This window comes from Sminthopsis crassicaudata, chromosome 2 (assembly GCF_048593235.1).
Source record: "Sminthopsis crassicaudata isolate SCR6 chromosome 2, ASM4859323v1, whole genome shotgun sequence".
In the NCBI taxonomy this organism is placed as follows: Eukaryota; Metazoa; Chordata; class Mammalia; order Dasyuromorphia; family Dasyuridae; genus Sminthopsis; species Sminthopsis crassicaudata.
Window position 1 is genome coordinate 294,072,052 of NC_133618.1, and position 24,734 is coordinate 294,096,785.

Genomic DNA, 24,734 nt, shown 5'->3' on the forward strand with positions numbered 1-24,734 from the left:
ATGGGACAGTTAGGTGGTGTAGTAGATAGGGCACCAGCCCTGAAGTCAGGAGGATCTGAGTTCAAATCTGGCCTCAGACAATTACTAGCTGTGTGACCCTAGGAAAGTTACTTAACCTGAACTATCTCAGAAAAAAAAAAAAAAGAAAGAAATTATTATATAAAATATAGTCACTAGAGTTCTTGACCAACAGAAATATGCAATGCAGATTCAAATAAATGATGAAATCACTGTCTGAGATTCATTATTCTCACAAAGGAGGGCCTAGGAAAAAGAGAGCAAACAAGCATTTGATGTCTCTATTATGTACTAGGATATCTCATTTGATCTTCATAATAATCCTGGGAAATATATGTTATAGTATATATTATATACTAATAGTATATATATTTTATAATTAAGGAACCTGAGATGATAAAGAGTGACTTGCCTAAAGGAGCTAGGAAGTGACTGAGGCCATATTTGAACTCAGGTCTCTCACCATATCATCCAGCTATATTGACCACTCCAGCTAAGCTTCTATTTGATTTAACAAATATTTATTAGGTTATTTTGCATGCAAAGTCCCTGCTAGGTGCTAGCGATATAATAGCCATAAACAAAGGCCCCACTCTTAAATTCTTTATGATATAAAGATGATGTTACTTAGTCAGCTAACAATCAATAAGCATTTATTGAATCACCTACTACACGTCAGGCTCTGAACTATGCAGGGAAGATACAAAGAATGGCAATAAACAAAGACACAAACAAAACTGGGCCTTACTCTAAGAGCTCCCAGTTATGAGAGAAAGCAGGACAATATACTTACTTAGTTAGAACTACCTTCTATTTTGAGCTATCTTTTCACATCCCACAAGGATGAGATTTAGAAGACTGGGTTGGTCTAGTCCCCCCTTTTTGTCATGAATCTTGCTGTGAGTCCTCAGGCAAGTCTAACTCGGGATCTCAGTTTCTTCATTTGTAAAATGGGAGAGTTAAAAAACCCTTTCTTTCAGTACCTTCACAATTTATGTACCTAGAATCCCCACTCCATCAACCCTGTTCTGTCTTAATTTCTTCCCTCCTTGGCTTTAATCCTAACAGGTGAACATAACCCTCCACCCTTACACTTTGTGCAATGATGTGTATTTCTACCATCCCAACTCTCAGACTTTGAAAACTGCTAGAACACTTAGAACACTCACAAAATGTCTGTTGATTTGATAAAAACCATTTAGAATGAATGACAGCATGATAATTGTGCAACTATATTTAGAAGATTTGCACATATTTAACCTATATTAGACTGCTTACTGTCCAGGGGATGAAGTGGGGAGAGGGAGGGAGAAAAATTTGGAATATAAGATTTTGCAAGGGTGAATGTTTTAAACTCTATTTGCATATATTTTGATAAATTAAAAAAAAAAAAAACTATTAAAAATTTTAGACTTTATCAGGTACAAATTCTTACTAGCTACCTTGAACCGGGGATAGCTAGCTAGCACAGTAGATACAGTGCTGAGCCTGGAGATAGGAAGACCTACCAGCTATGTGACCCTGGGCAATTCACTTAACCTATTTGCCTCAGTTTCCTCATCTGTAAAATGAGCCAAAGAAATGGCAAATTGCTGCAGTGTCTTTGCCAAGAAAACCCCAAATGGGGTCATGAAGGCTAGGACACAACTAAAATGACTCAACAACAATCTGGAACCAAACCTCACTACTGGCCTGGTAATCCTTTTTTCATCTTAAATATTCTTTACAACATCTGCTCTAAACTTTTTTCTCTCTCTTTTAGTCCATTAGATCACCAGGCCATCCTCTTTCTCTCAGCAAAAGACCCTGCTTCCTCCTAACTAGAAAAAAAAATAAATGATCCTTCATTACCACACTCTAGTAATTCTACAGTTTCATGTTTCTTTCTTTCTGTTTCTCTGCATTAATCTCAGAGCAAAAATTAATCCTTTTCTTCTACTTATATCTTATCTCATACCCTGCTTAAGAAATAGTCGTTGAAGTTGATCCAAGTCTCTAGACTATTACCTCTTTGAGGGGAGGGATGTGGTTATTTTGTAAGGATTTAGGAATTTGTAAGGAATTAGGAGCACAAGATTCTTTGATTATTTCCCCATACAGTTTTCTAGGCCAGAAACTAAGGTTATTTGCAGCTTTTAAAGTTTTAATCTTTAATACTTTTTAAAAGTATTTTTACATGAAAAACAGTTTATGAACTAAAACTCATTTTATAATACCTTAAATTCTTATTGTTTTATAGCATAACAGACACTTTAATTATCAGGATCAATGCACATTTAATCTAAGAGGATCATCTTATAAGAGAAAAAGATAAAATTAAAGGTGCTTTTCAATTTTGCTTTGAAAGCTGGATTTCATCTGAAGATCATAGTTTTTTTTAATAAATCTTTCACTTTATTTTTCCATTATTATTCCAATTTCCATTGAATTCCCCAAATCAAGGAGAGAAAAAAGGAAGACAAAATGCTTGTAACAAATTTGCAAAGTCAAGCAAAACAAATTACCACCATTCATGGTTAAAAAAAAAAAAAAATTGTCTCTTATCAAATTGAGTGTCTTAATGAGGGAGAGAGAAGGAAAGAGAATTTATTTTTCAATTTTTTTTTTAATGAATGCTAAAAAAATTCTACATGTAATTGGAAAAAATGTCTAAAGTAAAAAAAGGTCATCTCTATCTAAGATAATTGCATGTAATTTAATTTTCTAGTTACTTGATTAGGTTCTAAAACTTTGTTTTTATTTTAACCATTTCTAACAGAATTTTAAAATATATCCACATTTCCTTAAATTCTGTTCATATTCAAAATATACTTGAAGTTTTCTTTGATATATGTTATATATAACTTACATAATAAGCTATGATATATTTACGTATTGTATATGTTTATATAGTATGGCATTTACATGTAATTATGCTATATTTATGTTATATTTATATATATTATTTATATAAATTTGTACATAACATATAGCATATGTGTGTATGTATATATATTACATATATAATATACACATACAATTTTATTCAATTTTTACTACTACACAAGCTGATAGGTACAGTTATTATTTGCTTTTTTTACAACTAAACAAACTGAGTCAGAGGCAAAGTGACTTGTTAAGAGTCACACACACACACACACAAGCTATTTAAATTTGACTTTAGGCCCAACACTCTATCCACTTCACCAGGTATCTAGCTTCTTCTAATTCAATTATATTGAAATACAGCAAAATATTAAGAAGAAAAGGTTTACAAAAGGAGAGTCTGAAACTCCTAACTGAAATTTGACATTTCCTTGAATTATTTAAAAACATGGCTAAGAAAAGGTTCAAAAACATCACTAGACTGTCAAAGGGGTCTGGGACCCACAAAAAAAAAACACCTGAGACTGTAGGCTATTCACTATTGCCTAAAGCATACAAAGCATCCAATTATTCTTTAGAAATCATCACTGTAAAACTCTACTTTTTGAACTGTGATTTTGGACTCCCATATGAGGTCTTGTAACTGAAATTATGATTTATTATCAGTAAACATTTGATTTGTATATCTATTCATATACCTGTATACCTGGGGTCACATAAAAATTTCTTAGGTAAAAAATGGTCAGGAGTAGAAAAAGTTTCAGAAGGCCTGTCAACACATGTTAATCAAAAGTCTAGCTCTCTTTAGAATTCAAAACAATGTTAGCCAGACCCAATTGGAAGTATGAAGCTGTTAGCAGCTATTTATACAGATAGTGCAATTAAAAGGCACCTTGTTGGGAAATCAAATTAGTCATAGACTTACAGAATCTAAGTAAGAGGCCTCACAACGCAAGTCAAATTTATAATAAAACACCAATATTCCTTGTTTAATACCATGCTTCAGAGAAGATTGTCCATCCTTCTACAAAGATACTCAGGACAAAGCAAACATCCTTTATCTTGAGGCAGCTATGGCGTTTCTATTTTAATGACTTTCACACAATCATAAAGGTTCCTCCATAACGGCTCTGTTCTTAGTATAAAAAACTGAAAATGATAGTATTTCTAAATAATCAAATGAACTTATTTTTATATTTAAAATGTGCTCTTTTTAAGCAGATAGGTAGGTCTGTGTGTATATGCTGCCTGCTGGGTTTTCTAAAAGTTTCTACGTTATCATTTAAAATATGCAACACTTTTCTTGACCAAATGTAAATACTATGAAAACAAATGAAAATGCCATCCTTCATCAAAGGATTACCAGCAGGGAGCACAATTATGAAAAGAAACAAAACTTGTAAACACAGGTGTTTCACTGATGATACAACACTTCCTCAAACTCCCTCTTAAAAGCAGAAGGATTTGATATTTTTTGGCTGTTTAAAAAAAAAAAAAAAAAAAAAAAAAAAGTCCAGATGTTGTTCATTAAAGTCAATCAGAATAAACAACTTGTAATCATTAACACTGCCAAGAAACCTCCCTCTTAAGAAAATTAGGATCTGTCAAAGTATTATTTCCATATAAAACATTCAAATTCACACTTAAATCACACTATCAGCTTGGGCCATTCAGGAGGAACTTATATGGCTGAAAAGGAAAATTTGAAAGGTACCAAGTACTTGTTCCAAGCAAACCAGGATCAGAATTTTGATTTACTCTAGAGCAAAGCAAACATTCATTTGAGCATCTTCTATGGACCTGTCATTACTAAAGTCTCATTCTAAAAGTTGTTCACTTGTGTCCAATTCTTCATGACCCAATTTGGCAAAGATACAGGAGCAGTATACCATTTCCTTCTCCAGTTTATTTTACAGAGGAGGAAACTGAGGCAAACAGGGTTAAGTGACTTTTCCAGGGTCACACAGCTAGTAAGTGTGTGAGACTGGATTTGAACTTAGGAAGAGGAGTATTCTTGACTCCAGACTTGACTGTCTATTCCTAATATGTAGCCTTACCTGCAATGTTATTCTTTTTTTAATTTTATATATTATTTTTTAAAGTTTTTTATTTTCAAATTATATGCAGTTTACAACATTCACCCTTACAAAACATTTGTTGCAAATTTTTCTCTCTTCCCTCCCCTAAAAAGCAAGTAATGAATATATGTTAAACACGTACAATTTTTCTATACATATCTCCACAATTATCATGCTGCACAAGAAAAAACAGATTAAAAAGGGGAAAAGTGAGAAAAAACAAAATGCTAGCAAACAACAAAAAAGTGAAAATACTATGTTGTGATCCACACTCAGCCCCTGCAGATGGCTCTCTCCACCACAAGACCATTCTAACTCTGCCATATTATTCTAAGAGTACTTACTCCTAAGAATAACTTTTATTTATACTACACTATAAACCATATATTACATACATGCACTACATTATAAACTATAAGTAGGGTGATCTAGAGTCTTTATGCAGTTGGAAGGATTAATAGTTTAAACTATGAACTATATAAATATGTATCTATGGAATTATCTATATGTGTTCACCTCCATTAAAATTTGGGGTCAGAGGGCAAGAAGAATGTTTTTTGCTTTTCTTTTATCACATTTCAAAATAGTCAATTTGGCACAGTCCTAAGGACTACAGATACAAAAAAAGAATAAAAACAAGTCTTTGCCCTCAAGGAGTTTACAATTTTAAAAATGGGGGGGGAGGGATAACCAATATGCAAATGACTATGTATAATCATGTATAATCAAGATACATACAGGAGAAATTGTAGATAATGGGGGTGGGGGTGGGAGAACTTATAAATGCTTTTTGATTAATTAAAATTTTGGTTTGTTTGAAGGCATGAGTGACCTGAAGTTTACCAGCAGGCCCTATCAAGCTGAAAGAATAAGATTGCACAGTGGACAGAGCACCAGGCGCTGGAATCAAGAAGATCTGAATTCAAATCCAGCCTCAGATACTTATTGGCTCTATGACCCTATGTAAGTCACAGCCATGTTTGCCTCATTTTTGCCATGCACAAAAGGAGCTGAAGAAGGAAATGGCAAAACACTCCAATATCTTTGCCTAGAAAACCCTAAATGGGATCAGAGTCAGACAGGCAAGTGATTGAAAAACATCAACATCAAACTATAGGACCCAACTTAAAAGGATTGTAGGAAGGCTTCAAAAACAAAAATGTTCAATTCAAAATGCTTTGAAAGCGTTGAGTCAGCTATCCAAAGTTTTTTAGCCTTTCTTTTAATTCTCAGAACGTAGCTCAGTACCTGACAGTCAATATCTAGATGCCCACAAAGTCTGAAGCCCAATGAACAAATTCCCGACCCCAAGTCTAGTATATTCTATAGTAACACCTACATTTGTTGGAAAAGTGATTAACTAACCTCCTTATTTCACTAGTGAGAAAACTGATGTCTATTGGAATGGAAACAACCTGATAGATTCCTTAAGTCTTATCTCAGCTCCCTGGTCTCAAACAGCCCCATTCCTGCAAATCTGAACCCTCAACTTTGATGGGCAAATACACACACACACACACACAGTGTTTATTATGTATCAGGCCCTGTGCAAAGCGACTCATAATTATTCCTTCATTTGATGCTCACAACACTCTTGGGGATAGGGATGGGGTAGTTGTCTCCGTTATACATTAAGGAAATTGGAAAGGTAGTAGGGAGCCAAGATGAATTTGAACTTGCAGCTTCCCAATTCCAAGTTCAATGCGCTATTCATGTGAGCCACAATAGTAATAACTAATAACAGCATCTATAATCTACTGTGAGCTAAAGGCTTTACAAATTCTATTATCAACTCCAATCATCTATTATCGTTACAAACTATTACTGTATCCAGCTGAAGAAACTGACACAAACGGGGATAGTGGCTTTTTCAAAGTCCCACATCCAGGAATAACAACAAGTAATTAGCACTTATTTAGTTACGTTCCAGGCATCCTGACAAGTGTTTTACAAATATTATCTTATTTGACCATCACAACAAGTGCAAAGTAGGTACTAATATCACCCCTTACTATCTTTTATCATTATTTACAGCTGAGGAAACTGAGACCAATAGGAGTTAGGTGACTTTTTCAAAGTCCCACAGCTAGGAAGCCTAACAACAATAATTAGCATTTACCTAGTGCTTACTATGTTTTAGGCACTACGCTAAGGGTTTTATAAATGTTTTATTTGACCCTGAAGACAGCCCGGAATAACATTTAAAAGATAATATTTACCTATTTATAACATTTCTATGCGCCAGGCACAGTGCTAAGCGCTTTACAAATATTATCTTATTTAACCCTATCAACCCTGGGAAGCGGTTTTTATCCCCATTTTACTAAAGTGGAAACTGAGGCAAAAAGCCTGAATCCCAAGTTCAGCGAGATCCAAGGCCGGGACAGCAGACGGAGAAAGCTTTCTCCTAACACTTCCTCCAGTCTGGCTAGGAGGAGGGGTGCCGGGAGAGCTCCAGCTCCCAAGAGCCCCGCGCTCACCCTTTGCAGCAAGCAACCCTGGAGCGTGCCCCGCGTGCCTCACGCTCACTTCAGCAAGCAGCACGCACGCATCCAGCTTCTTCCCGCGCCCCCTCCCGCCCTGCACCCCCCATTCCAAAACCAGCCAGCGCGCGCGCCCCTCAGCTCTGGCCCAGCTGCCCCGCACCTCCTGCAGCCGCGGCGAGGCTTTGGCTCCCTGCAGTTCAAATGCTGCCCTTCTCCGCCGATCCGGCCCCTTCCTTTTCCGGGGGCTCTCGCTAGGTCCTAAAAGCCTCCGCTCAGGTGGCTAAGACTTTCTCGGGCCGGGCACAGACCGACGACCCCAAAATCAGATGACTCCGTAAACCGGTACACACCCCTGGGCGGTGAGACCGGGGGAAAATCGCCTAAGCAGTTTTATCTAAGGCTCATTTCCTAGCAGCTTTAATACCCTGTACTCTACCCTCCTTATCTTATAAGGGTTTTTCCAGGGCTAGGGATATTCAGGGAGAAAAACAGGAGAGGTTTTTCATTTAATTTTTAATGGGATCAGCAAACTGCTGAGATGCCAACAGCAGTTCGTTAGCTGCTGCAGAGGGGGATCCCAGCTATACAGATAGTAAAAGGCGGGGCGGGATGGGGGGAGGGAAAGGAAGAGGGGGGAGGGGAGGTTTTTGTTTTTGTTTTTCTTTCTTTGGGACTGGTATTCCCCCCCTCCCCTCCTCCCTCGGGCCTAGCACCGTGCTAGACATATAGGAAGTGCACAATAATCGTTTCTTACTTAACTGATAGTATAGTTTTGTTTTGTTTTTTTAACCCCGGATTTTTCTTTTTTGATAGGCCAGCTTTTATTATAAAAGGTGGATTTGGGATCTTAAATGCAAGTTTAAGTCCAAACTGTCATCCTGACCTTTGTCACTTCACCTTTAGATATAAAGGTTTGGACTAACTGAACACCATGAAGAGTGTTTGGAGATTGGAAGGCCTGAGTTCAAATCCTGCCTCAAATCCCTAGTTCTACTATTACTACTACTACTATTACTATTGGCTAATATATTCTATCCATTGTGTCACCTAGTTGCCTTTTAATAGCACTTACCTCCCAACATTATGAGGGCTCAATGAGATAATATATCTAAGACATATATGGATAGATATAAGATATAATACATATATTAATATTATATGTACATATATAATATTATATGTACATATATACATATAATTTATAAGGCTTAGAGCACTGTATAAGTGCTAGTTATTGTGTTTTTGAGTACAGTGACTATGCCACAAAATTTCACTATTAGGAGAAAAACTAGTATAGACATATGTTGTAGAACTTACATGAAACTTTTTTTGGTGGTACCTTACTATTATTTAAAGAAAATAGCCTATTAATGATTTACTTTTGATGTCCCTTATATTGTGTGTGTGTCTGGATTTGAACTCAAATCTTCCTGACACTGTACCACACTGGCATCTGACCTCTCAGCCCCTCTCCATCTACTTCACCACCTACCTGCTGCAGGCAAGCTGCCTGTCCCTGGGCAAATCACTGCACTTCTTTTTGCCTCAGTTTCCTCATCAGTCAAATGAGGAAAAATAATAGTATTCACCTATTTAGATTGGTGTGAAGACCAAATAAGAGTATAATTGCAAAGTGCTTTTTAAACCTTAAAGCTCTCTATAAATTCTAGCAATCATCATCATCATTTTTAAGCTTTTAACATAATCAGTGATACTTGGGAAGTAACTCAATTAGGAGTCATACAACATACATTTGAATTCAGGCATTTTCTAAAAAAAACCCTTAGGTTAAAAATTACCCATCAGAATTTTTAAAATATTTTGGAGACACCCTGTTTCCCAAAATTAAGGTCTAATAAGCAGGCACAATTTGGCACAGCAACAATCCTTCGAACTCTGGATGAAATCACTTTTTGGAAGTGTATTTCACTGCTCAGCACCAGGTGATTACTGAAGGAGGTCCCCAGGTTTCCCAGGGACCTAAGAGCTAGAAACAGGTGGTCTAGCACATCTCTTAACATGTTCACAATTGATGTTTTTTATAACTGACACACATTCTGGTTCTGTATCTGCTACAGGCAAAAAATTTTGGAGACTGTTCCCACAGACTGAGGAATGCCTGCATTGTCCGCCCATAAACTTACTAGTCAAGACTTAAGAATGATGATGTCATAGTCCAGTTCACTTGTGCTTTTTTAATTAATGTAAAGCCCTGGCTTTGCCCCAGCACGTTGTCCTTCTCAGGAGGATTTCTGCTTGCAAGGAGCTTCCTCACTTTGAATTTAGCTCATTTTATTTTTGATCCTTGACTCTCCTGCCTACGCCGTTCAGTGCAGGCCATCCACAGTTAGGAGTTCAGATCCCGTTGCCGGGAACCTGTTTTTTTATCCATAAACTGAAGAGGTTGTTCTAAAACAATCTCTAAATCCAATTATCATCCGCTCTACTGAAAAGAAAGCCTAAGCAGCAAAGCTCAAAAGAATCGCAGGTTAAAAAAAAAAAATCTAAAAATTAATTTTTTTTAAAAAATCGCAGGTGACAGAATAAAATTAAATCTCTTCGTGTAGGACTGAAGTGGGACTCACCTGTGCCCTCATCCCGCGGTCAGAGTTCAAGTACTGTTTTAAAACCTCATCTCTTCTGAACGCACCTGCCTTTCAGCTCCTTCTGCACACCGCCGGCCCCACTTATTCACATTCAGCCATAAGGAACGAGTCCTCGTGCGTAGATGGAGCTGGAAAAAAAGAGGACTATACTGTATTTTAACCCACGGAAAACTTTTGCTTCTTCCAAGTCCTAAGGAAGTCAGCATTTCTAGAAGGAAATTAGAAACCACTATTGAACAACCTAAGCCAGAGAGAGGGAGGATTTGAACTGAGGTCCAGTTTTACCAAAGGACAAATATGAATGAGGCACCGACTAATAAACCCCCCCAGGGTATCCTCGGAGCCTAGCAACGAATCTGCCACGTGGTGGGTGGGACCTTTCTTAATATCAGCGATAGGCTTATTTGCATTCAGAGCAATAACTCAGCCGTATCCAGATTTTCCCTTCTCATCTCGCACTCAGCAAGAAATCCCAACTTGTGTCTGCAGGGGAGGTCTGCTTTTATTCTTTTGCATGTTTTATTCACATTCTTCCTACTCCGCCAAAATGCAACGTACAAAGCAGGAGCTGAACAAAACGTGCTGAAGAAACTCAGGAAAGAATACACTATTCTTTACAGATTTCAAACTTACCAGACAATCTCCGGGCACTTCCGACTCCACCAGTCGTGACCGCCCTTCTTAAACAGCAACCCAGGAGAAGCAAGTAGGAGGAGCTAAAAGAAGACTCAGACTTGGCCCCGGAAGCTGCAGGTCCCGACTACTTTCTCTTTTGGGAAGGGGCGTGGCTACGCAAAGCATTGCGGCCAATGGGAGAGAAGATATGAGATGACGTGAGAAGTGATCATCCAATAGGAGAAGCGTCGGCGTTGCTAGGCGGCAGTTGGCTTTTTCCCCCCCCTCGGCGGAGTTGGCTGGAGGGGACTGTGATTCTGTAGCCTGCATCTTTGCTAAGCGCCGAGATGTTCGCTTCGGACAGTAGTGCCTTGTGCTCTAGACGCGAAGCGCGGCTCTCCGAGCGACGGAAGTGGGTGAAAGTAGGTGTCCCTTGGTTTCGGTTTTGGCGATGCTGAACAAAGGGAACTTAACCTTGTGTTCTGAGCCTCGGCCCGAGGCAGGCTTGGGAACCGGGAAACGTCGCTCCCTCCTGACTGATGGATGGCACCCCAGAATCCCCGTCTGTGCACATCCTTGAGGGGCCGATGTCCCATGAGGGCTCCCTTCCACCTCAGCAAGCTCTTGCTATTGAGAATGCTCCCCCAACTGAATGAACATCAAGTTCTTAAAAAGCGGGAACTCTTAAAGAAAAAGCTTGCTGAGTGCTCCGCTGTGCTTTGGGGATAGACAACGTCTGCCCTTGAGGAACCGACATTTGAATAAGGGACGCTTTGTTGGGAAGTAGTACTTTGACCTCTAGACGAGTCATTTCACATCTAAGCCTCAGTTTACTTTTCTGTAAAATGGAAATAATAATAGCACCTACTTTCCAGGGTCGTGGTGAGAACAAAATGGCGTTTTGCGAACTAAGAATGCTATATAAATACTAGTTGTTGTTATTGTTATTACTAGTTACTAGGAAAGTGAGGGGGGCCTTAAGTAGAGACAATCACTAGCTTATGGTTGTTTAGACACAAGGTGGCAACAACATACTACTCTTAGAAATTAACAAAAGTATACTATTTTTCTCCAAAATGCTTAAAAATTAGCTATAGGACATAGTGTTTTTTACAATGCTGCCCCTCACACCTTGAATTTAAATACAGTGCTTTGCACACAGTAGGTGCTTAATGTTCAATTGAATTGATTCTAGCTTAATAAAGAAATGAGAGAAACTTCACGGTTAGAACTTATTAATGAAAAAAAGAGCTCTTGACTATCCCCCCCTTTTTTTTTGAGTTTATTATCCCCTGTCAGAAATCAACAAAAATCCAAGACCAATTACACAAAATTAAAAAAAAAAAAAAACTAGACAGTTCTGTGGCTCTCACTGAATATATTTAACATTTTTTAGGTATTTGAAGCATGTGATGAAGATAAAAAAGGTTATCTAAGCAGAGAAGACTTTAAAGTTGCTGTAGTAATGCTGTTTGGGTACAAACCGTCAAAGGTATATTTTATTTTTATTAATATATATTTAGTGATAAAAAAGCAGCAGTGTTATTTTGCTAAAGCTTAGTTTACAATCTGAATCTTAAGCACATTATAGATACTTAAAATACTTTTCATAGGCCTCTACACTTGAATGTCCAGTGAAGAACTTTGCCCATTTTTATTAATGACATTTATTTTAAACCGATAAAGTTTTATTAATTTTTTTAATCATCTACTTTCCAGGTGTTTCTCTTTCCCCATTTCTCTTAGCAAACAATCACATAAAACAAAAGTATAAAGAAAGAAAAAAAAAGTAGAAAAAGTCTGATGTTTTATCAAGATTCATAGGCCAGTAGGATGGGAACATGCCTCCTCATACTGATGGGGGTTGAGGTCCCTTTAAGATTCCTTTCTAATTGCCCAACCCATGGCTGACCTTGATTCACAAGTCAAAGGCACCCTTTGAATATCCGGGCCCAGCCCCCACCATCAGCTCAGCTTCCCCCAGCCCTCACCTGATCTGAGCTAACTGAAAAGCCCGCCAGAACTGGGTACTGCCCATCATCTTCTAGATATAAAAGAAACAAGCTGGAATGCCCTCTTTGCAGGAGCCCTCCCAGCCAACACATGGTATCCTTCCAGCCATGTAAGGGTTCCTGCCCGCCCAGCGGCCACCTCTGGCCCTGGCGTCCTTCTAACTGAACTTTACTTCCAAATTTCTACAATCTTTTTATCAATCTAGGTTTTCAGGCCTGTAAATTCATTTACAGGGGACACTGCGCCTCATAGGATTATCTTATTATCTATGTGCTGACAAACGGGGTTCCCCCTTTCCTTTCTCTCATCAATACCTCTTATAGGGGGCCAATCTTGATCATTACAACTTGGTAGCAGTTAGCCTCAATTGTGTTATTTTTCTTTCAGTTTACATTTCTATGGTCATTTTGTATATGGTTTTCCTGGTTCTGCTTAATTTACTTTATACCGATTCATATATCTTCTGGTGATTCTCTGGATTCATCATATTCATTGTTCCATAGAGTACTGTAGCATCCCATTACATTTAACTATCACAACCTATTTGCCTATTCTCCAATCAAAGGTTTTTCTAATTTTTTGCTACTAAAAAAAATTTGCTGCTATAAATGTTTGTGTATATAGCACTTTTTTTTAGTCATTGAGCTCCTCAGGAATCTTTTCAGTAAAAAAAGGTATAAGATTTTAGTCACTTTCTTTGTTTAAGCTTCATACTGCTTTCCAGAACTAGATCATTTTCCACCATCACTAAACAGTGCTCTAGTATGTTTATCTTTCCTATTCCTTTCTACATTAGTTACGCCCATCTTTTGTCACTATAGACATTTTGCTGTTATTTTTCATGTCTCATGGCTTTCTTTTTGAAAAATTCACTTGTAGTTTTTGCAATATTTAAGCTGTAAACCAGGGGTTCTCAAACTACAGCCTGTGCGCCAGATGCCCCGATGAGGAGGTTTATACAGCCTGCGGGGTTATGGCAAATGGGTTGAGGGGCGGAGACAGAGTGTGAGTTTTTGTTTTTACTAGAGTCCGGCCCTCCAACAGTCTGAGGGACAGTGAACTGGCCCCCTATCTAAAAAGTTTGAGGACCACTGATCGAAACTATTTTCCTTTCCCCTTTCCTCCCCACTCCACAGTAGAGAAGGCCTTCATTTGACACAAACATATATAACATAGATTTGTCTATGTAGATATATATGTGTATACATATATATGTACATATATGCATATATATATATATATATATATACATATATATATATAAAAATGTGTGTAAAACCATATCATGTATACTTCGATTTGGCAGTTATTTCTCTGGAAGTGGATAGCATTTTCCCTTATAAGTCCTTTGTAGTTGATTTGAATATTTGTAATACTTAGAATAGTTTAGTCATTTACAGTTGTTTTTTTGAATGGTATTGCAATTATTATATATCCAATGTTCTCTTGGGTCTGCTCATTTCATTCCTCATTATTTCATACAAGTCTTTCTATGTTTTTCTAAAATCAACCAGCTCAACAATTTTTATAGCACAGTTGTATTTCATTACAATTATAGATCACAACTTATTTAGCCATTTCTCCCAATTTCCAAGTTCTTTGTCACTACAAAGAGAGATCATATAAATATTTTAGAACATATAGGTTCTTTTCCTTTTTACCCTGATCCTCTTGGGAAAAATACCTAATAGTGGTATATCTGGGTCAAAAGATATAAGCAGTTTAATAACTCTTTGAGCATAATTCCATATTGCTCTCCAAAAATGGTTGGATCTGAACACAGTTTTAGCAACGGTGCCTTTTATTACTGATTTGAGGCATTTTATATAGTTCTTAGTAATTTGTTATCCTTTTTTCTGTTCATACTATTTGATCAATTATTTTGAGAGCATTTACTTTTTTTTTAATCCTTCCTGTACAAAGCTGGATCAGAAGATGGAGGATGATAAAAAAAGAATGATTTCAATTGTCTCACCAAGATCCTTCTAGGAACACTTCATACTGCAATGATCTAGAATTATTAACTGTTATGTTGAGCTACATCTTTGTGTATGTGTGTATATATTAATATATACACATATATATTTACAATTTTGTCATACATAGGGAATAACTTCATTAGTTTAAATGTAGAAGTGAAATCAAACATCTCATTACTGATCCAGTTATTAGTATTATAATTATCACTACTTTAAAGATTTATCATTTTATTGGTATGGTTATTCTCTCTGCTGATATAGATTACATAACTTTAATAAATAATATGTAATCTTCAAGAGTTATCTTGACAAAGAAAAATAATAATGCTTTTCTGGCCATCATAGTGATGGATGGGCCTCTCTAAACCCACACCCTGATTTCTCCTTCAAAATTCTATCTACTTTTAATCAATTAAACAAGTATTTTGTTACCAGGCATTATACCTGTCTCAAATCTCTCACCACTTAAATCCATCTTTCAGCTACCAAAGTGATTTTTTTAAAGCCCAGGTCCAACTATGTCATTCCCATAATCAGTAAATTGCAGTGGCTTCCTACCACCTTCAGGATCAAAATCACCTGTTTAGAACTCAAAGTCCTTCAGAACCTAACCTCCTCGCCCCCCCAACACCTATCCAATCTTCTTATACTTACAATGAACTTATACTTAAAATCCTGCACATCGTCTATAAAGCAGTAACACTGGTCTCTTTCTGTTCCTTGGGTAAGATACTCCCATCCCTTGGCCCCAGGTATTTTCTCAGTCTGTTCCCTGTACCTGAGATACTTTCCTTCTCATCTCTCATCTCATCTCATCTGCTAGTTTCTCTTTAAGACGCAACTAGAAAACTCAGTTTCTAAAGGAAGCCTTTCCCAATTCCTTCTAATTATGTCATCCTTCTGCTGATTATCTTCAGTTATCCTATATACAGTTTATTTCCATGTGTTTGCTTGCTTGACAAATAATAGGTATATAATAAATTCTTGTTGACTTAAAAAGCCCACGTGGGACACTTTGTTAGTGGCCATGACCTGCCTATAGAACCAGTAAAGGAGGTTGAGAGGATATAATTGGACAAGTAGGATAAGAAGCTGGATGGAGAAGTATCTTGAAAGTGGAATGGGTAGAGATTGTATAGGAGAAGAGGATGAGAAATGGTATCAAAAGTTGAATGGAGATCAAGAAGGATGAGGATTGAGAAAAAAGATCTGTATCTTTGGAGAAGGCAATTTCAATAGAATGATGAGGTTAGAAGCCAGATTGCTGAGAGTTTATAATGGAGTGAGATGAGAAGAAACAGAGGTACCAAATATAGAGAATTTCTCAAGGTATTTAGCTGCAAAAGAGATGAGAAATACAGGATAATGGCTAGTAGAGATGGCTGCATCAAGTGAGGGGGTTTTGTTTGTTAGTTTGTTTTACGGTTTGGAGAAACATGAGCTTATTTGTAGGGAGCCACTAAATAAAGACTAACAATGCAAGAGTATGTAAAATATCAAGAGTTAATTTTCTGGAAAAGACAGGATGGAATGGAATTGGGGGTACATACAGAGAAATTTGATTTGGCAAGGGGAAAGGCCACCTCTCCTTTCTCTCTCTCTCTCTTTTTTTAAATTTTATTTCATTTATTTATTTATTTATTGATTTTCATAATTATAACATTTTTTGACAGTACATATGCATAGGTAAAATTTTTTTTACAACATTATCCCCTGTATTCCCTTCTGTTCCGAATTTTTCCCCTCCTTCCCTCCACCCCCTCCCCTAGATGGCAGGCATTCCCATACATATTAAATATCTTATAGTATATCCTAGGTACAATATATATGTGTAGAACAGAATTTTGTTGTTGTTATTGTTGCAAAGGAAGAATTGTATTTGGAAGGTAAAAATAATCTGGGAAGAAAAACAAAAACAAAAACAAAATAATAATAATGCTCATAGTTTACATTAATTTCCCAGTGTTCCTTTTCTTTTTTTTTTTTTATATTTTATTTTTTTATTTTTTTATTCATTTTTCCAAATTATCCCCTCCCTCCCTCCACTCCCTCCCCCCGATGGCAGGTAATCCCATACATTTTACATGTGTTACAATATAACCTAGATACAATATATGTGTGTAAATACCTTTTTCTTGTTGCACATTAATTATTAGCTTCCGAAGGTATAAGTAACCTGGGTAGATAGACAGTAGTGCTAACAATTTACATTCACTTCCCAGTGTTCCTTCTCTGAGTATAGTTATTTCTGTCCATCATTGATCAACTGGAAGTGAGTTGGATCTTCTTTATGTTGAAGATTTCCACTTCCATCAGAATACATCCTCATACAGTATTGTTGTTGAAGTGTATAGTGATCTTCTGGTTCTGATCATTTCACTAAGCAACAGTTGATGTAAGTCTCTCCAAGCCTCTCTGTATTCCTCCTGCTGGTCATTTCTTACAGAGCAATAATATTCCATAACCTTCATATACAACAATTTACCCAACCATTCTCCAATTGATGGACATCCATTCAACTTCCAGTTTCTAGCTACAACAAAAAGAGCTGCCACAAACATTTTGGCACATACAGGTCCCTTTCCACTCTTTAGTATTTCTTTGGGATATAATCCCAATAACAGCAATGCTGGGTCAAAGGGTATGCACAGTTTGACAACTTTTTGGGCATAGTTCCAAATTGCTCTCCAGAATGGCTGGATTCTTTCACAACTCCACCAACAATGTATCAGTGTCCCAGTTTTCCCACATCCCCTCCAACATTCATCATTATTTGTTCCTGTCATTTTAGCCAATCTGACAGGTGTGTAGTGGTATCTCAGAGTTGTCTTAATTTGCATTTCTCTAATCAGTAGTGATTTGGAAGCAGTGTGCCTTTTCTGGATGTAGCTGATTCTGTCCATGATTGATCAATTGGAATTTCATTAGCTCTTCCCTACGTTGAAGATATCCACGTCCATCAGAATACATCTTCATATAGTATCATTGTTGAAGTGTATAATGATCTCCTAGTTCTGTTCATTTCACTCAGCATCAGTTCATGTAAGTCTCTCCAAGCCTCTCTGTATTCATCCTGCTGGTCATTTCTTACAGAGCAATAATATTCCATAACATTCATATACCATAATTTACCCAACCATTCTCCAATTGATGGGCATCCATTCATTTTCCAGTTTCTAGCCACTATGAAAAGGGTTGCCACAAACAGTTTGGCACCTACAGGTCCCTTTCCCTTTTTTAGTATTTCCTTAGGATATACTCGGTCAAAGGGTATGCACATTTTGATAACTATTTGGGCATAATTCCAGATTGCTCTCCAGAATGGTTGGATTCTTTCACAACTTCACCAATGATGCATCAGTGTCTCAGTTTTCCCACAGCCCCTCCAACATTCATCGTTATTTGTTCCTGTCATCTTAGCCAAGCTGACAGGTATGTAATGATATCTCAGAGTTGTCTTAATTTGCATTTCTCTGATCAATAGTGATTTGGAACACTCTTTCATATGAGTAGAAATAGTTTAAATTTCATCACCTGAAAATTGTCTGTTCATATCCTTTGACCATTTATCAATTGGAGAATGGCTTGATTTCTTATACATTAAAGTCAATTCTCTGTATATTTTGGAGATGAGACCTTTATCAGAACCTTTAACTGTAAAAATATTTTCCCAATTTGTTACTTCCCTTCTAATCTTGTTTGCATTACTTTTGTTTGTGCAGAAACTTTTTAATTTGGTGTAATCAAAATTTTCTATGTTGTGATCAATAATGGTCTCTAGTTCTCCTTTGGACACAAACTCCTTCCTCCTCCACAAGTCCGAGAGGTAAACCATCAAATTTTCCTCCCATTTATTTATGATTTCGTTCTTTATGCCTAAATCTTGGACCCATTTTGATCTTCTCTTAGTATGTGGTGTTAAATGTGGGTCCATGCCTAGTTTGTGCCATACTAATTTCCAGTTTTCCCAGCAGTTTTTGTCAAATAATGAATTCTTATCCCAAAAGTTGGGATCTTTGGGTTTGTCAAACACTAGATTGCTATTTTTATTCACTATCTTGCCCTGTGAACCTAACCTATTCCACTGATCAACTAGTCTATTTCTTAACCAATACCAAATGGTTTTGGTGACTGTTGCTTTATAATATAGTTCTAGATCAGGTACAGCTAGACCACCTTCATTTAAATTTTTTTCATTACTTCCCTTGAAATTCTCGATCTTTTGTTGTTCCATATGAATTCTGTTGTTATTTTTTCTAGGTTATTTAAATAGTTTCTTGGAAGTCTGATTGGTATAGCACTAAATAAATAGATTAGTTTAGGGAGTATTGTCATCTTAATTATATTCGCTTGGCCTATCCAAGAGCACTCAATGTCTTTCCAATTATTTAAATCTGACTTTATTTTTATGGCAAGTGTTTTGTAATTTTGCTCATATAATTCCTGATTTTCCTTTGGTAGATATATTCCCAAATATTTTATACTATCGACCGTTATTTTGAATGGAATTTCTCTTTGTATCTCTTGCTGTTAGATTGTGTTGGTAATGTATAAAAATGCTGATGATTTATGTGGATTTATTTTGTATCCTGCAACTTTGCTAAAGTTCTGAATTATTTCTAATAGCTTTTTAGCAGAGTCTTTAGGGTTCTCTAAATATACCATCATGTCATCTGCAAAGAGTGATAGTTTGATTTCCTCATTTCCTACTCTAATTCCTTGAATCTCTTTCTCGGCTCTTATTGCCGAGGCTAGCGTTTCCAGTACTATATTGAATAGTAATGGTGATAGTGGGCAATTTTGTTTCACTCCTGATCCTACAGGGAAAGGTTCCAGTTTATCGCCATTACATATGACGTTTACTGAAGGTTTTAAATATATGCTCCTTATTATTTTAAGGAATAGTCCATTTATTCCTATACTCTCAAGCGTTTTTAGTAGGAATGGATGTTGGATTTTATCAAATGCTTTTTCTGCATCTATTGAGATGATCATATGGTTTTTATTAATTTGATTATTAATATGGTCAATTATACTAATAGTTTTCCTAATATTAAACCAGCCCTGCATTCCTGGTATAATCCCACTTGGTCATAGTGTATTATCCTGGGAATGATTTTCTGAAGTCTTTTTGCTAATATCTTATTTAAGATTTTAGCATCAATATTCATTAAGGAAATTGGTCTATAGTTTTCTTTCTCAGTTTTCAATCTAACTGGATTAGGTATCAGTACCATGTCTGTGTCATAGAAGGAATTTGATAGGACTCCTTCAATCCCTATTTTTTCAAATAGTTTACATAGCATTGGAGTTAGTTGTTCTTTAAATGTTTGGTAGAATTCACCTGTAAATCCATCTGGTCCTGGGGATTTTTTCTTAGGGAGTTGGTTAATAGCTTCTTCTATTTCTTTTTCTGAGATGGGACTATTTAGACTACTTACTTCTTCCTCTGCTAATCTGGGCAAGCTATATTTTTGAAGGTATTCTTCCATTTCATTTAAGTTATCGAATTGATTGGCATAAAGTTGAGCAAAGTAGCTCCTAACTATTATTCTAATTTCCTCTTCATTAGTGGTGAGTTCTCCCTTTTCATTTTCAAGACTAACAATTTGCTTTTTCTCTTTCCTTTTTTTAATCAGGTTTACTAAGGGTTTGTCTATTTTGTTGGTTTTTTCATAGAACCAACTCTTAGTTTTATTAATTAATTCAATAGTTTTTTATTTTACTTTCAATTTTATTAATCTCACCTTTTATTTTTTGAATTTCAAGTTTTGTGTTTGTCTGGGGGTTTTTAATTTGTTCCTTTTCTAGCAATTTTAGTTGTAAGCCCAATTCGTTAACCCTCTCTTTCTCTATTTTATGCAAGTAGGCCTCTAGAGATATAAAACTTCCCCTTATTACTGCTTTGGCTGTATCCCACACATTTTGGTATGATGTCTCATTATTGTCATTTTCTTGGGTGAAGTTATTAATTATGTCTATGGTTTGCTGTTTTACCCAATCATTCTTTAGTATAAGATTATTTAGTTTCCAATTATTTTTTGGTCTATTTTCCCCTGGCTTTTTATTAACTGTAATTTTGATTGCATTATGGTCTGAAAAGGATGCATTTACTATTTCTGCCTTACTGCATTTGATTTTGAGGTTTTTATGCCCTAGTATATGATCAATTTTTGTATAGGTTCCATGAACTGCTGAGAAGAAAGTATACTCCTTTCTGTCTCCATTTAGCTTTCACCAAAGATCTATCATATCAAACTTTTCTAGTATTCTATTTATCTCTTTGACTTCTTTCTTATTTATTCTGTGGTTTGGGACTTCCGGCCAAGATGGCGGGCGTGGAGGCAGACAGCTGCTTGAGCTCCTCGTTTTCTCTCAGAACTTACTTCATGACAAGCCTCTGACTTAATGCTTGACCCAGAAAGAAATCCACAAATTATCACCAAGAGAAGATATACTTGAAAGTCGCCAGAAAAGGTCTGTGTTTGTTCGGCGGAGGGTCAATCAGACTGGGTGCAGACTGAGGGCAGACAGCCAGAGCAAGACAGGCAGCTCACACAGCTCAGACCGGAGGGGGAGGGGTGTGATCTCTTCCGTTTCTGTGAAAAGGCTTTTACCCCAGTGTGGATACTCCGTCTTGGCAGCAAGCCAGGAGCAGGGAGAGGGTGTAAACACCGGAGGTGAAGATTAAAACCCCAGAAAGCCAGCGTCTCTCAGAGCCCGGCCACCCCCAACCCCCACCTGGACTGACTTGGTGCGTTCTCAGAGCCTCAGAGCGCAGACTCAGTACAGTCATTGCTGTTCTATTAGTGGCTCTCTGCTGCCCTACCCCCAGTCTGTAGAGGAAGCCCATTAATACCATCCAGCCCTATCCCCCGCAAAACAGACCAATTGTTTCTCTTGTCAGCTTGTTTTCTTTGATTCCTACTCTGACAAAATGAACAAAAAATTCAAAAGGGCTCTAACCATTGACAGCTTCTGTGTGGAGAGAGAGCAGACTTCAAACACTAAGGAGACTAGGAACAGACTGTCCCCAGATGTATCCCCTGGGAGGGATATGAGCTGCTCCTCAATACAAAAGAACCTCATAGAGGAAATCAAAAAGGCTCTCACAAGAGAGCTGGAAGAGAAATGGGAAAAGGAAAGGGAAGCTTGGCAAGAGAGCCTGGAGAAGTCATCCCATGCATTCAAAGACAGAGTGGATATAGAAATCAAATCATTGAGAAACAAGATTAGTGAGCTGGAAAAGGTAAACAACTCCAAGGAAAACAGGATTAGAGAGCTGGAAAAAGAAATCAGCTCTCTAAAAAATAAAATGGATAAAATGGAAAAAAATTCCATAGAAGATAAAAACTCAATTGGACAATTACAAAGAGATATAAAAAAAGTGAGTGAAGAAAATACATCATTGAAAATTAGACTGGAACAAGTAGAAATGAATGACTCAAGGAGAAACCAAGAGGGAGTCAAGCAAAACCAGAGAAATGAAACAATTGAAAAGAATGTCAAGTACCTTACTAGAAAGACAACAGACCTGGAAAACAGATCCAGGAGAGACAATTTGAGAATAATCGGACTCCCTGAAAAATGGGAGGAAAAAAAGAGCTTGGACACCATTTTCGAGGAAATTATCAAAGAGAACTGCCCAGACGTTTTGGAAACAGAGGGTAAAATAGACATTGAAAAAATTCATCGATCACCTACTGAAAGGGACCCTAAAATCAAAACGCCAAGAAATATAGTGGCCAAGTTCAAGAACCATCAGACAAAGGAAAAGATATTGGAAGCTGCTAGAAAAAAACAATTCAGATATAGAGGATCCACAATAAGGATAACACAGGATCTAGCAGCGTCCACATTAAAAGAACGCAGGGCCTGGAACATGATATTCCGAAAGGCTAAGGAACTTGGTATGCAGCCAAGAATAACTTACCCAGCAAGAATGAGCATCATTTTCCAGGGAAGAAGATGGACATTTAACGAAATAAATGAATTCCATCTATTTTTGATGAAAAAACCAGACCTACATAAAAGGTTTGATCTTAAAATACAGAACTCAAGAGACTTCTAAAAAAGGTAAAAAGAAATCTTGAGAACTATACTTCTGTCAAAAAAATATGTAAAGAACATATGTACAATTTGTCTTAGAAACTAGAGGTGGAAAGGAGATTATATCATAAAAAAGTATAAAGTGGTGGTACTACATCTCAGGAAGAAGCCAAGGTAACCTATTATATATGAGAGAAAGAAAGGAGGGAGATGAACATAGCGTGTATCAATAGACATATTCGATTTATGGTGAAACTTCTTCCACTTCATTGAAAAGTGAAAGGGAAGGAGTAAGCTAAGGGGAAGGGAATACAGTAATTTCGAGGAAAAGGGGTAAAATAAGGGGAGGATCTTTAAGGTGGGGGAGGGATACTAAAAAGGGAGGGCTGTGAAAAGCAAGTGGTGTTTACCAGTTGAATACTGGATAGGAGGGTAAAAGGGAAAGCATAAGCAGGGGTTAATAGGATGGCAAGCAATATAGAATTAGTCCTTCTAACCATAAATGGGAATGGGGCAAACTGCCTCATAAAGAGGAAGCAGTTAGCAGACTGGATTAAAAGTCACAATCCTACTATATGTTGTTTACAGGAAACACACCTGAAACAGGATGAGACATTCAAACTAAAAGTAAAAGGGTGGAGCAGAATCTATTATGCTTCAGGCAAAACCAAAAAAGCAGGAGTAGCCATCCTCATCTCAGATCAAGCAAAAACAAAAATTGATCTAATTAAAAGAGATAAGGAACGGCATTATATCCTGCTAAAGGGAAGCATCAATAGTGAAGCAGTATCAATATTAAACATGTATGCACCAAGTGGTGCAGCATCTAAATTCTTAAAAGAGAAATTAAGAGAGCTGCAAGAGGAAATAGATAGCAAAACTATAATAGCCGGAGATCTCAACCTTGCACTCTCAGAATTCGATAAATCAAACCACAAAATAAATAAGAAAGAAGTCAAAGAGGTAAATAGAATACTAGAAAAGTTTGATATGATAGATCTTTGGCGAAAGCTAAATGGAGACAGAAAGGAATATACTTTCTTCCCAGCAGTTCATGGAACCTATACAAAAATTGATCATATACTAGGGCATAAAAACCTCAAAATCAAATGCAGTAAGGCAGAAATAGTAAATGCATCCTTTTCAGACCATAATGCAATCAAAATAACATTTAATAAAAAGCCAGGGGAAAATAGACCAAAAAATAATTGGAAACTAAATAATCTTATACTAAAGAATGATTGGGTAAAACAGCAAATCATAGACATAATTAATAACTTCACCCAAGAAAATGACAATAATGAGACATCATACCAAAATGTGTGGGATACAGCCAAAGCAGTAATTAGGGAAAGTTTTATATCTCTACAGGCCTACTTGCATAAAGTAGAGAAAGAGAGGGCCAACGAATTGGGTTTACAACTAAAATTGCTAGAAAAGGAACAAATTAAAAACCCCCAGATAAACACAAAACTTGAAATTCAAAAAATAAAAGGTGAGATTAATAAAATTGAAAGTAAAAAAAACTATTGAATTAATTAATAAAACTAAGAGTTGGTTTTATGAAAAAACCAACAAAATAGACAAACCCTTAGTAAACCTGATTAAAAAAAGGAAAGAGAAAAAGCAAATTGATAGTCTTGAAAATGAAAAGGGTGAACTCACCACTAATGAAGAGGAAATTAGAACAATTGTTAGGAGCTACTTTGCTCAACTTTATGCCAATAAATTCGATAACTTAAATGAAATGGAAGAATACCTTCAAAAATATAGCTTGCCCAGATTAACAGAGGAAGAAGTAAGTAGTCTAAATAGTCCCATCTCAGAAAAAGAAATAGAACAAGCTATTAACCAACTTCCTAAGAAAAAGTCCCCAGGACCAGATGGATTTACAGGTGAATTCTACCAAACATTTAAAGAACAACTAACTCCAATGCTATGTAAACTATTTGAAAAAATAGGGATTGAAGGAGTCCTACCAAATTCCTTCTATGACACAGACATGGTACTGATACCTAAACCAGT

The 24,734-nt window shown here is 36.7% G+C and overlaps 2 protein-coding genes across 10 annotated transcripts in view; one reads left to right on the forward strand and one right to left on the reverse strand.

Annotated features, from left to right (window-relative positions):
• TDP1 (tyrosyl-DNA phosphodiesterase 1) overlaps window positions 1–10,788 on the reverse strand; it is a 145,442-nt gene extending 134,654 nt beyond the window's left edge. For 3 of the 7 annotated variants that reach the window (XM_074289751.1, XM_074289750.1, XM_074289745.1), the window contains exon 1: window positions 10,033–10,160. The gene's annotated coding sequence lies outside the window, so the exon portion shown is untranslated. Of the gene's footprint in view, window positions 1–7,607; window positions 7,665–10,032; window positions 10,182–10,686 lie in introns of those variants that run through there. The other 4 variants (XM_074289744.1, XM_074289746.1, XM_074289747.1 and 1 more) reach the window with 4 other exon arrangements.
• Window positions 10,175–24,734, forward strand: part of EFCAB11 (EF-hand calcium binding domain 11) — a 163,206-nt gene continuing 148,646 nt past the window's right edge. For all 3 annotated transcript variants that reach the window (XM_074289753.1, XM_074289754.1, XM_074289752.1), the window contains exons 1-2: window positions 10,175–11,090; window positions 12,065–12,160. In XM_074289753.1, coding sequence (XP_074145854.1) covers window positions 11,016–11,090; window positions 12,065–12,160 — 171 coding nt within the window. In that variant the 5' untranslated portion in view covers window positions 10,175–11,015. The remainder of the gene's footprint in view (window positions 11,091–12,064; window positions 12,161–24,734) is intronic.